The 12,299-nt window shown below is 44.8% G+C and overlaps 1 protein-coding gene across 1 annotated transcript in view; it reads left to right on the top strand.

Annotated features, from left to right (window-relative positions):
- Positions 1 to 2,856, top strand: part of HSDL2 (hydroxysteroid dehydrogenase like 2) — a 92,088-nt gene extending 89,232 nt beyond the window's left edge. Inside the window, exon 12 of the mRNA XM_068234297.1 lies at positions 2,335 to 2,856. Coding sequence (XP_068090398.1) covers positions 2,335 to 2,444 — 110 coding nt within the window. The 3' untranslated portion in view covers positions 2,445 to 2,856. The remainder of the gene's footprint in view (positions 1 to 2,334) is intronic.
- The last annotated feature ends 9,443 nt before the right edge of the window (positions 2,857 to 12,299 follow it).

Here is a 12,299-nt window from a genome sequence, read left to right as displayed (position 1 = left end):
TCTAGGCTTGCTGCTAGAAAGTGGATTACCCCAGACTGCCAGTCTCTCTCAGGCCTTGTTCACATCCCAAATCGCAGGTGCCAGCGTTTTGCGATTTTGTGAGCGTTTTTAGTGCCTCCCGGTGCTTGCCTGCAGGCTGCACGTTAGTTTTTTTTTTTGTAAAGTACTTTTATAAGCGCTTTTGCAGAGGGAGTTGTTGTTTTCACTTCCTGACTTCAGTCCGGAAGTGAACTCTTGTACCCGGAAATGAATAAATATAATGAATTTATTCATGAAAGCGCTGGGGAAATCTCTATACAAGTACAAACTCTTTGCGATTTTCCCTATAACTTCCATTGAGGCCAATTGGCCCGAAAATGGGACAGGCAGCACTTTGGTGAGCGGATTGGAATCTAACCGCTCCTATGTGAACACTCTCTCATAGGGAATCATTGTACAAGGGCTGTTAGGGTGATTTTTTTTTGCCGGCGCTTAAAAAACTTGAAAATGCTCTGTATGAACAAGCCCTAAGGATTCTTGAAAGCAGACCTGAACTCTTGCACAGCACACAATGAAAAGTCTTTCTCCACATATAGGTGCTGAAGGTGTTCACATCTGTGTTCTGTTTGATTAGGCAGATCAACATGTCTGATCAGCAACTGTGAATAGACTGCAGGAGAGCACTGCTGAGGCAGCTCTCCATATAGTAAATACGGAGGCTTAACCTTTTCATGCTCCCTGCAAAAGTGAAACTTCAGGGTTTTCTTTAGGATTTCCATAAATTGTAATGAAGAAAAAAAAATCCTATAAAAGTTGTGCTGTGGCTAATCTTTTAGAACTGAGAGGAAGTTTTGAGTTAAGTTCCACTGCATTATATCGCATTAAGATTGCAACAGTGGCGAAAAGGTGCATCGTGCAATAGAAGTGCAATGCACCCCATAAAGTGAAGCATACAATGCAGTGGAAGTATGCTTCACTGCCATTGTAAGTGTCAGGGAATTGCACAGTCTTCTGTGCAATATTCTGATGGAAACCGCTGGACCTGTTGTGAACGTACCATAGAAATATAATTGCATCACGTTCTGACGGATACAATGGAAGTAGTGTGAAAGGATCCTTAGAAACTCTGTTTTGCATTCCTCAGTCAGAGATTTAAGACATACCGTAAATTAAAAAAAGCTTCAGGCCACAAAAAAGAAAACTGAGAGCAGGCAAGTCCTTAGTATCACTCCTATCTGCACATGCGCTACTTTTTAAAGTAAACCTGCGGTAACACAAATGTTAAACTTGTAAGATCTTCAGACACTGTGAGCCCTCCCTCTGTCCTGTCCCACGGTCTTTGCTCTACAGGTAGCAAAAGGGCGCATGCTCTGTCCACTCCACAAATAGCAGTAAAAAAAAAATGTTGTTTAAGCATCACAACAATACAGGAAGTCAAGCAATTCTGGTGGTAATCAAAATTTCAGGATATGATTGTTGTAAAGGCTTAAAGTGGACCTGATCTCTTGCACAGGACAGAATAAAAACAGAGTATGTATTTAGAGAGTTTAGCCTGTCTAATACCACCTGCTCGGTGTCTAATCACAAGCTGTAATTTTATCTCTTCCCGTGTCACCTGACTGCCATGGCAGATAAGCTCAGGATGTTAATAGGTCTGCTTCCATGAAAGCAGGACGTAGAAACAGTGCAGATTTATTGTAGGATTTGTATCTGCTGTAACACAAATTTTTTTTCTTTAAAGGTTATTATGCTGTTGCTTATTTTTTAGAGCAGAGAGGAAGTTCTGAGTTCAGGTACACTTTAATTTTGCCTCAGTCAGTCAGTGGTATAAGTATTAACGTCCTATTATGTATTCCTAAATGTTCAGTTTTGCCCGAAGAAATTCTTTAAAGGACAACTGTAATGAGAGGGATATGGAGGCTACCACATAAATATCCTTTTAAACAATACCAGTTGCCTGACAGCCCTGCTGATCTATTTGGCTGCAGTAGTGTCTGAATCGCACCATAAACAACCATGCAGATAATCTTGTCAGATCTGACAAAGTCAGAAACACCTGATCTGCTTCATGCTTGTTCAGGGGCTATGTCTGAAAGTATTAGAGGCAGAGAATCAGCAGGACAGCAAGGCAACTGGTATATATGGATATTATGGCAGCCTCAATATCCCTCTCGTCACAGTTGTCCTTTTAAACCGAGCTGTTATGAACTAAGATCATTAACTTTGTCCGCTTTTATTTTGTGTTTTATTTATAGGCTGTGTTTATTTTGCACCTGATTTATATTGTTTCTATCTTAAAACATTTAAAAATAATGGATTCATGCTTTCAGTGACATGATCTCCTCTAATCTTCAGGAAAACTGAAACCAACAGCGGCATTCATGGGAGGAAAACTGAAGATTAAAGGCAATATGGCCCTGGCTTTGAAACTGGAAGCCCTTATGGGCAGAATGAGCAAGTTATAAATGCCCCTTCATTATGGGTGAAGAAAAGTCATGAGGGCTTCATTAGGCAGTCTATAGAATGAGCTGTGGTGACCAGTTCTGTCTTGGCTTGCTGGCTACATGAAGCTCCGTAGAACACTATACTTGCTGTAAATCTGTTTGAATCTCACCTGTTTTTACTACTTCTTGCCATGTTGAGGTTAACATAATGAAAATGTGAAATGACTTAAAACACGGTCTGATAATAATAAATGCCTTAATGTATGCTACGTTTATAGAGAAATATACAAAAATAGTTGGAAAAATATGAACGCCTAGTTCACCTTCCCATTTTTAAATGCATATGTGTACATTTGCATTTAATAGCAATGCACACATTTTGTGCACTGCACATTTGTCAATACTTTTGTCAATAAATATCTTAATTATCTCAGTGGCTGGGTCTTTTAGTTCCATTTACTATTAATCTGTCACTGTGAATTTGCGCAACAAAGTTGTCCTGACTCTTCTCCTAGTACTTCACTACTTACACAAGTGCTTTGTGGACCACACTGCAAATACAGCAGAATCTCGTAGTAAGAATCAGCTGTAGCTGGAATGCTGGCTATAGAGAGTTAATCACCAAGCAGCAGTGGATGAGGTGGCCGTATTTTCAGCAGTTGCTGCCTACCTGGGGAACACACACTCTTCTTGCAGCTACAAGCATTTGTGAATGGAGCCTGGGTCACATGACTTTTCCAAAGGGAATTTCTCTGGAGCATCTGCATCATATGTGAATTGTTTGAGCAATGGCTTAGTTCTCCATTTACCTTTAAGCCTGCTATACACTGGCAGACTTTTTCCTGACATGCTCAATAGGTAGATCCCTCTTTGATTGACGAGTAGAGAAGAAACAAGAGCGCTTCTCTGGTGCATTAACGTTTAATGAAAAGACAATGCGCAATATAAAATTACACTTACAGTGTGTAAGATGAAATTTGGCGTGTAACAGAGCCTGCCGTCAGGTCCTCTCTCAGCTCACTCGCTTGGCCAGAGCGAGAAGCGCGATGTTGCAGTGTGGAGCGAGGGTCTGGTGGGCGGGGCTTCCTCACGCAGTGCCGTCTGACGTCACGACGCGTTTCGGCGTTTGACCACGCCTTCGTCAGGTGACGTGACGGCTGTTACTTAAACCTCCCAATGTGGGAGGATGGACGGGGAGGAGTGAGGGGTGTCTCCATAGTAAAAATGATGCTGAAAATGCGGATATAAACAAAGCAGCGTGGCAAGGGGAATATTTACACAGCGCTGCGGACCAATGTATAAAGAAGAGTAACAATGTACAAAGATAAATATTTAAGATAACACCTACAGAAAGTTATTTAATATGTTTATATGCATAAGAAAATAAAAACAAAAACAAAAAACAAAAAAAAAAAAATTCTTTTATATCTTAAAACCTTTGGGTAAAAAAGTATATGAATATACATATACATTATTTATAAGATGAAGCACAAGGGCTTGATTGAACTATTGAAAAAATCATCAGAAAGAGTTTTTTGCGTGGTACACCCAAAATACCGGGGCAAACGGCAAATCGCGCGGAAGTTAGGGACAGAAGGAACGTAAAGGGATAAATGGCCTCGGTGCTGCCAGCGGTGGAATGCGAGGGAACACTATGCCTGCATGCCATTGCAGATGCTATGGATGGTCAATCGGGTGCCTGCGTGAGTGACCTGGGGGATAATGAGCCCCAAGGGCCACAGGAAAAAGATGGAGCAATGCATCCAGTGGGGGTGTATGTTGGCGAAGCCAGAGGAGCTGAGATTGGAGCCTGATAAGACAAGGGCAGGGGTGGGCAGGGGGGTGGGGGGGGAAATGGGGAGGAGGGAGGGGGGGAGGAGGAGAGGAAGGAGGAATGCCTGGAAAAGACTGGTGGGAGGGTAAGAGGAAGGGGGGAGGGGAAAGTGGGGTGAGCTGGGAACAGAGGGGGGGGGGAGGGGAAAGGAAGGAGGGGTATGGAGCAAGGAGGAAAACGGGGGAAAGGAAAATGGGGGAGGGGCGGGGAAAGGGTCGGGGGGGAGAAAGGGAACTCAGAGAGTGCATGAGACAGAAGCAAAAAAGGGGATTGTTGACTTTCGTGTGCATTATTCATTCATTCAGAGTGCTGGTTCAACAAGATCTTCACCGGTTCATGCGAACACTGACCCTCAAGAGGTTCTTTGCTCTAAAAGAAAGAAAATCAGAACCAGTCACATCCTGTAATACAGGGAGTCTGGATCAAGTTCTCACAGAGGCTGATAGCTCGACTCTAGTTGACCTAATCGAATTAAGTGAAGCAAATGATGATAACTTTCTAAGAGACTATCATGATGTTTTCCTTGAACCTATTAGACCTTCAGGATTCAAACCCAGGTCTATCTTTTACCCCACACAATCTAAAGGCCAATTTCTAAACACCTTTTATCAGATAGTGAAAGATGAATTTGATGCACTTTGCCTACCTAAGAAAACTGGAAGATTTAACAATTTGAGTAAAAAGGAACAAGATTCACTAGAGGCTCTGAAAAAGAACAAAAGTATTGTCATCCGTCAGGCTGACAAAGGGGGAAGTATTGTCATCCAAGACTTTGAGGCTTATCGCATAGAAGGAGATAGACTCCTAGGAGATAGAGACACCTATCTTAGATTGATGCTCGATCCCACCAGAGCATTCTCAGGAGAACTGAAGGTTATTTTGGAAAGGGGTGAGGGATTAGGAGTCCTTTCGGAAGAAGAGTCTAGGTATTTAATGCCCAGTAATCCCCTCACTCCCTATTTTTATCACATTTCAAAAATACACAAGTGTGAGGCTTCTCCACCAGGCCGACCTATTGTGGCAGGGATGGAGGGTCTTTTATCACCAGCTTCAGATTATATAGATCAGATTATATAGATCACTATTTGCAGCCACTGGTCCAGCAAACGGCAGCGTATACCAGAGACTCTCTACATGTGTTGGACATTCTGGACCATTATCAATGGGAAGCAGGCTACCACTGGGCCTCATTAGATGTATGTTCCCTGTACACGTGCATACCTCATGACAAAGGGTTGGAAGCCGTACAATATTTCTTATTAGAAGGTTCTTGTAGCCTCCCTGGCGTTCTATTTCCCCAGGATTTCCGTGCAAGAAGTGGTTCAATTAATTTCCAATCATTTTAAACTTCTTTTTCTTTTTGCAATCATTTTTTTTTATTTGGTCGGGATCCCCCTTCTGGGGGGGGGGGGGGGTGTCCCTGTTCTTTTTAGGCTGTTGGTGGCCTTTGGGGACCCCCCCTTCTGGGCAGGGAGGGGGGCCCTGTCCTTTGCAGGCTGTGGGGTGTCCCCATTCTATGCTGGCTGGTAGTGGCCGGTGGGGACCCCCCTTCTGGGGGGGGGGGGTGTCCCCGTCCTTTGCGGGCTGTGGGTGGCCTTTCCCTCCCTCTTCCCATCCCCTGTGCAAGCCCCCCCTTCCCCCTGAACCCCTTCCCTCGGTGTGAGTCCTGTTCTACTCACCCAGGCTGTCTCCAGCGGCGGCGGCGCAGAATCCCTTCTTCCTCCATCCCCGAAGTCTCATGCTCTGTGTAATTACCGCTACGAGGCTTGGTGACGTCACTGAGCCTCGTAGCAGTAACGTCACAGGCCGGGACTTCGGCGTTAGAGAAAGAAGGGATTCTGCTGGCGCCGCTGGAGACAGCCTGGTGAGTAGAACAGGACTCACACCGAGGGAAGGGGTTCAGGGGGAAGGGGGGGGCTTGCATGGGGGATGGGAGGGGGGAGGGAAAGGCCACCCACAGCCCGCAAAGGACGGGGACACCCCCCCCCCCTCCGCCCAGAAGGGGGGTCCCCGCCGGCCACCCACAGCCTACAAAGGACCAGGACACCCTCCCGCCCAGAAGGGGGGTCCCCGCCGGCCACTACCAGCCAGCATAGAACGGGACACCCCCCCCTTGCTGCACAGAGGGGATCCCCGCCGGCCACTACCAGCCCGCATAGGGAATCCCCCTGCACAGAGTGGACACCCGTCCGCACACATAGGGGGAATCCTTGCACGCAGCACATTCTCTGCCCCGCCAGCTGCACAGGGATTCCCCAGGGTGGCTGGATGCTTGTTCTGTATGCTGGGGGTAGCACAGATCGCTACCCACAGCGTGCAGTCAGGCATCCAGCCATCCTGGGGAATCCCTCTGATGAGGGAAAATTGCAGCGGGCGGTGCAGAGAAACAGGAAATCTCCCTGGCGGGATTGACGAGCTCAGCTCGTCCAAAACACTTTCAGCAAGTTTTTGCTGGACGAGCTGAGCTCGTCCAGAACGCTAGGGAGGTTAATCCTTTACAAGCCCAATTCATCCTGGACTTATTGGAATTTGCACTCAAGCACAATTATTTTACGTATATGAACCAACACTACTTACAAACCTGCGGCACATCCATGGGGGCAGGATTTGCTCCCAGCTTTGCCAACCTATACATGGCATTCTGGGAGCATAACCATATATGGTCTGATCATCCCTTCAGAGAGAACTTGGTCCTATACACCCGATATATAGACGACGTGCTAATAATTTGGAGCGGAACGATAGAAAGGTTCAATGAATTTGTCACTTATTGTAACACCAACAGCTTCGGCCTAAAATTTACGTCAGTCATCAATAAAGAAGAACTAGTTTTTCTGGATCTCGAACTATTTATAGATGAGAGTCCAGATATGCACACGGACACACTTTAAACCTACCGCTGGAAATTCATACCTGCATTCAGCTAGTTGTCACCACCCTAAGTGGATACAGAATATTCCTCGGAGCCAGCTTTGTCGCTTGAGGAGGAACTGTACAAAAGATGAAGATTATCAGAGGCAAGCCATACAAATAGGGAAGAAGTTCATAGAGAAAGGATATGATGTAGCTACCATCAACCAGACAATAAAAGACTATGGTAGTAAAGATAAAATAGTGAAGGGTAGAGACACAAGATCAATGGACACCTCACCCACCTTCATCACTAACTACACGGATAGCTCACGACGTATACAAGGCATCATTCGGAAAAATTGGCCCATAGTTTTACAAGATCCCTTACTTAGGGGTACACTTCCAGAACAACCAAAGGTGATCTTTAAGAAGGCACGATCAATTAAAAACCAAATTGCTCCGAGTAATAGAAGTTGTGACCTACCATCCACTTGGTTAATAAATAATATAGTAGGCAATTTCAGATGTGGAATCTCTCGCTGCGGCTGTTGTCCATTCATGAAACATAGATCAAAGACCGTGGAATCCTCTAATAGTGGATCACTACCCCTAAAGCAATTTATAAACTGTGCCACAGATTTTGTTATCTATTTGCTAGAATGTAGCTGTGGAAAACCGTATGTAGGTAGAACCACGAGACCGCTCAGGAAAAGGCTAGGAGAACATAAATGCAATATTCTATCACGAGCAGAAAACCACAGCGTACCCAGGCATTTTTCCACATGTCATGCATCTGATCCCAGCCACCTTAAGATCATGGGCCTTGAAAGTATCCCAACCACTATAGCAAGAGGTTTACGTTATAAAAAACTTTGTGAACAAGAAGGATATTGGATATACAAGCTCAACACCCTGTCTCCGAACGGCCTCAATGAAGATCTAGAAGTCCGCAGTTTTTTGAACTAACCTTGTTGAACCAGCACTCTGAATGAATGAATAATGCACACGAAAGTCAACAATCCCCTTTTTTGCTTCTGTCTCATGCACTCTGAGTTCCCTTTCTCCCCCTGACCCTTTCCCCGCCCCTCCCCCATTTTCTTTTCCTCCTTGCTCCATACCCCTCCTTCCTTTCCCCTCCCCCCCCCCTCTGTTCCCAGCTCACCCCACTCCCCCCATTTTCCCCTCCCCCCCTTCCTCTTACCCTCCCCCCCTCCCACCAGTCTTTTCCAGGCATTCCTCCCCTCCTCCCCCCTCCCTCCTCCCCATTTCCCCCCCCACCCCCCTGCCCACCCCTGCCCTTGTCTTATCAGGCTCCAATCTCAGCTCCTCTGGCTTCGCCAACATACACCCCCACTGGATGCATTGCTCCATCTTTTTCCTGTGGCCCTTGGGGCTCATTATCCCCCAGGTCACTCACGCAGGCACCCGATTGACCATCCATAGCATCTGCTATGGCATGCAGGCATAGTGTTCCCTCGCATTCCACCGCTGGCAGCACCGAGGCCATTTATCCCTTTACGTTCCTTCTGTCTCTAACTTCCGCGTGATTTGCCGTTTGCCCCGGTATTTTGGGTGTACCACGCAAAAAACTCTTTCTGATGATTTTTTCAATAGTTCAATCAAGCCCTTGTGCTTCATCTTATAAATAATGTATATGTATATTCATATACTTTTTTACCCAAAGGTTTTAAGATATAAAAGAATTTTTCAATATACACATTTTTATTACTTTTTATACAAATTTTTTTTTTTGTTTTTGTTTTTATTTTCTTATGCATATAAACATATTAAATAACTTTCTGTAGGTGTTATCTTAAATATTTATCTTTGTACATTGTTACTCTTCTTTATACATTGGTCCGCAGCGCTGTGTAAATATTCCCCTTGCCACGCTGCTTTGTTTATATCCGCATTTTCAGCATCATTTTTACTATGGAGACGAGGGCGACACCCCTCACTCCTCCCCGTCCATCCTCCCACATTGAGAGGTTTAAGTAACAGCCGTCTCAGCCGTCACGTCACCTGACGAAGGCGTGGTCAAACGCCGAAACGCGTCGTGACGTCAGACGGCACTGCGTGAGGAAGCCCCGCCCACCAGACCCTCGCTCCACACTGCAACATCGCGCTTCTCGCTCTGGCCAAGCGAGTGAGCTGAAAGAGGACCTGACGGCAGGCTCTGTTACACGCCAAATTTCATCTTACACACTGTAAGTGTAATTTTATATTGCGCATTGTCTTTTCATTAAACGTTAATGCACCAGAGAAGCGCTCTTGTTTCTTCTCTACTCCCACACAGATTGCTGGAGCCACCCAGCGTTTGGAGCAGCACCTGGGAGCATTACCATTGCCACCAAGTGTCAAAGCAGCGCAGGAATACACTTTTTGCCCCTTTCCCTCTTTGATTGACATCTGACTTGAGAGGGATCTATCACTGCTGCACACTGCCAAACACTGCACATAGATTTTTTAATAGTTTTCACATTGAAAGCTATTAAAAACCTACAGGACAGCCGCCGCTACCGGTGACGGACTTCCCAGGTCCCCTGAAGGATATTGGTGCAGTGGCGCGCACTTGCTGCTTACCTGTCCAGCCACCTGTGTCCTTCTGGTGCCTGTACTACTTGACCCAGCAGCATGTACGGGTACCCGGTGGGCTGTCAAATACATACTAGCAAGACCCTGCTCCCCTTTCTAACCCTGCTCCACCCTTTGGACCACAGCAGTTGTCACTGCTTACTACTGTTATCAAATAAACACCAAGATGTTATTTACTGATCTGATTCATAAGATCTCTGTGGCGCATCTATTTGTGTCTCCTCATGTCTTGTGTTGTCACTGGTAAAAGGAGGATACTCCACTCAACATGGAGCAAGACTGCAGTTAAAGAGAAAGTCCAACCAAGAATTGAACTTTATCCCAATCAGTAGCTGATGCTTCCTTTTTACATGAGAAATCTATTCCTTTTCACAAACGGACCATCAGGGGGCGCTGTATGACTAATATTGTGGTGGAACCCCTCCCACAAGAAAGTCTTGAGTACGTACTCCTGCCAGTTTCCTGTCTGGTAACCTTGCTGCATTGTGGGAAATGGCTGTTTACAGCTGTTTCCAACTGCCCAAAAAATACGCAGAAGCTACATCACCTGCCAACAGTAAAAATGTCAGCATGTGATAAATGCCAGAATGTAAATCAGGGATTTAAAAGATTTTACAATGGGCAAACACCTGACTAAATCATTTATACATAATTATTGTAAAAATGAAGCACTTTTTACATTATTTTGACTGGAGTTCCTCTTTAAAGTCTAGTAAGGACTCAACCCTTTCCATCTCTGTTCAGTACAAATAAAAGCAGGGCTGGAGTTTAATCTTAGTGGATCTGCCAAGTCTAAATCAAGCCTTTTCTATTACAGAAAACAAATGTGTGTTACACAGAGTGGTGCTGCTATGTTCTGCATGGGGTTTCTGTCATCACATCAATAATCTGTTACATAACTCCAGGATTGTGCAACAATATGTTTATAAGACTGTATGCTAAAAGGGCATTTAATGATGTTAATAATTCACTGAATTCTGCTAAATGCTGAGGAAAATGTTGGTGCTATATAGATGCATTGTAATACTTTCCAGTAGATATTCCTGGTATTGACTATACTTTTTGAGGCTCTCGTGACATAGATTAAAGACGTGTGTTAATCCAAACAGCCTGTAGGTGGCAGAGCATCTCCACTTTAGAGCTGTATTATGTTAGCAATACACAAAGCATCCTCAACAAAGGAGGTATGCCTCTTGCAAGAAAATGCTAGTCTCCTTAAAAATTAACTTTTTTAAGAAAGTATCAATATATTAAGCATAGCTGTTTTTTTTTTTTGTTTGTTTTTTTAACATGGGGCTTTTTGCCCACTTTGAGCCCTTTTACTCTTTTAGTGGTTCTGTGCCAACAGGAACTACCTGGGTACTCAGTAAAAATTAAACCTAAAAGTCTATCTAAATGTAAAACTAAGACCATTATACCAGTGTAGTTTTCAGATAATAGTCAGCGCTCCACTCCAACAGTGATAAATATAGGAATCTGGATGCCCCCTAAGGGACCGCACTCACCCGTCCACAATGACCACTATGAGACTGGTCAAGATATGCTCTACTGTGTTCCTAATTCGAACTGCTGCCGGGTGCCAGATGTCCCTTGCTCCAGATGGGAAATCCTTTTTCACACTTTGTTCTCTGCAGGTTGTGGCTTCTCGATGCTCCTCATGCAGGCCGTAGCTTCTCGATACACCTCATGAATAAAAAGATCTCATAGCATAATTCCGTAAAAGGTAACAAGTTTATTGTTTAAAAGCTACTCACAAGCGTACAAGTTCATATGGCGTTTAGAGTTATTAACGGGCTCTCCCCCGTGCCTCCCGGGTAGGCCTGAAGATTGCACCGTTCCTCCGCCGTCTATCAGTCCGTCCTCGCGTCCTAGCGTGCTTCCTGGTTGTCCTCCGGCTCCACCCTACGCGTTTCGTCACTACGCGTGACTCATCAGGGGCGTGTTGGCAAGTTATCACGACCAGTGCTTTTACCCAGTTTTATCCCTTTAAGCACAGAACAGAATTCTTCATACGAAGGCAAATCATCAAGAGCAGATGCAATTGGACAAACTTGGTAAATTGATCACCGGTTCAGGGTTTATACTGACTTCTTCAGAGTATAGGTGAGTATAATGTTGTACCCATCTTTCCAGCTTTTTGCCTTTGTCCCTGATGGAATACCCATTTACATCTTTGATGGCTGCCTGTTTCCTAATAGACGGTCCAGTTGCACATTTAATACCCTGGTACATTCCTCGAAAGTCACCAACATTTTGGCAGTGTAGAAAGGACGTACAGAGGTTTACCCGAAATTCGTTGATGAAATGATGAGCGATGCGTTGGAGATTTGCTTTTGCTGTCTTATAGGCATATTGTTTAGCCTTATCTGCAGAGTTCATCAGAAGATTTATGCAGGCAGGTATTTTGTGCTTGATAAAAGGATGCAACTCCTGTTCATATTCTGTAAACCAATCTCTGTCAACTTTTCGTGCTTTTCCTTATGTTTGAGTGGCCGCCTGCAAAATCACTTCCTTTATTTGGGACCACATTTCCTCGACACTTATTTCTTCCTCCATAATTTCAGGAGCCAGTTTATGTTCTAGATCCGTTGCAA

Source organism: Hyperolius riggenbachi, chromosome 1 (assembly GCF_040937935.1).
Source record: "Hyperolius riggenbachi isolate aHypRig1 chromosome 1, aHypRig1.pri, whole genome shotgun sequence".
Taxonomy (NCBI): domain Eukaryota; kingdom Metazoa; phylum Chordata; class Amphibia; order Anura; family Hyperoliidae; genus Hyperolius; species Hyperolius riggenbachi.
This window is presented reverse-complemented; position numbering and strand designations above follow the sequence as displayed.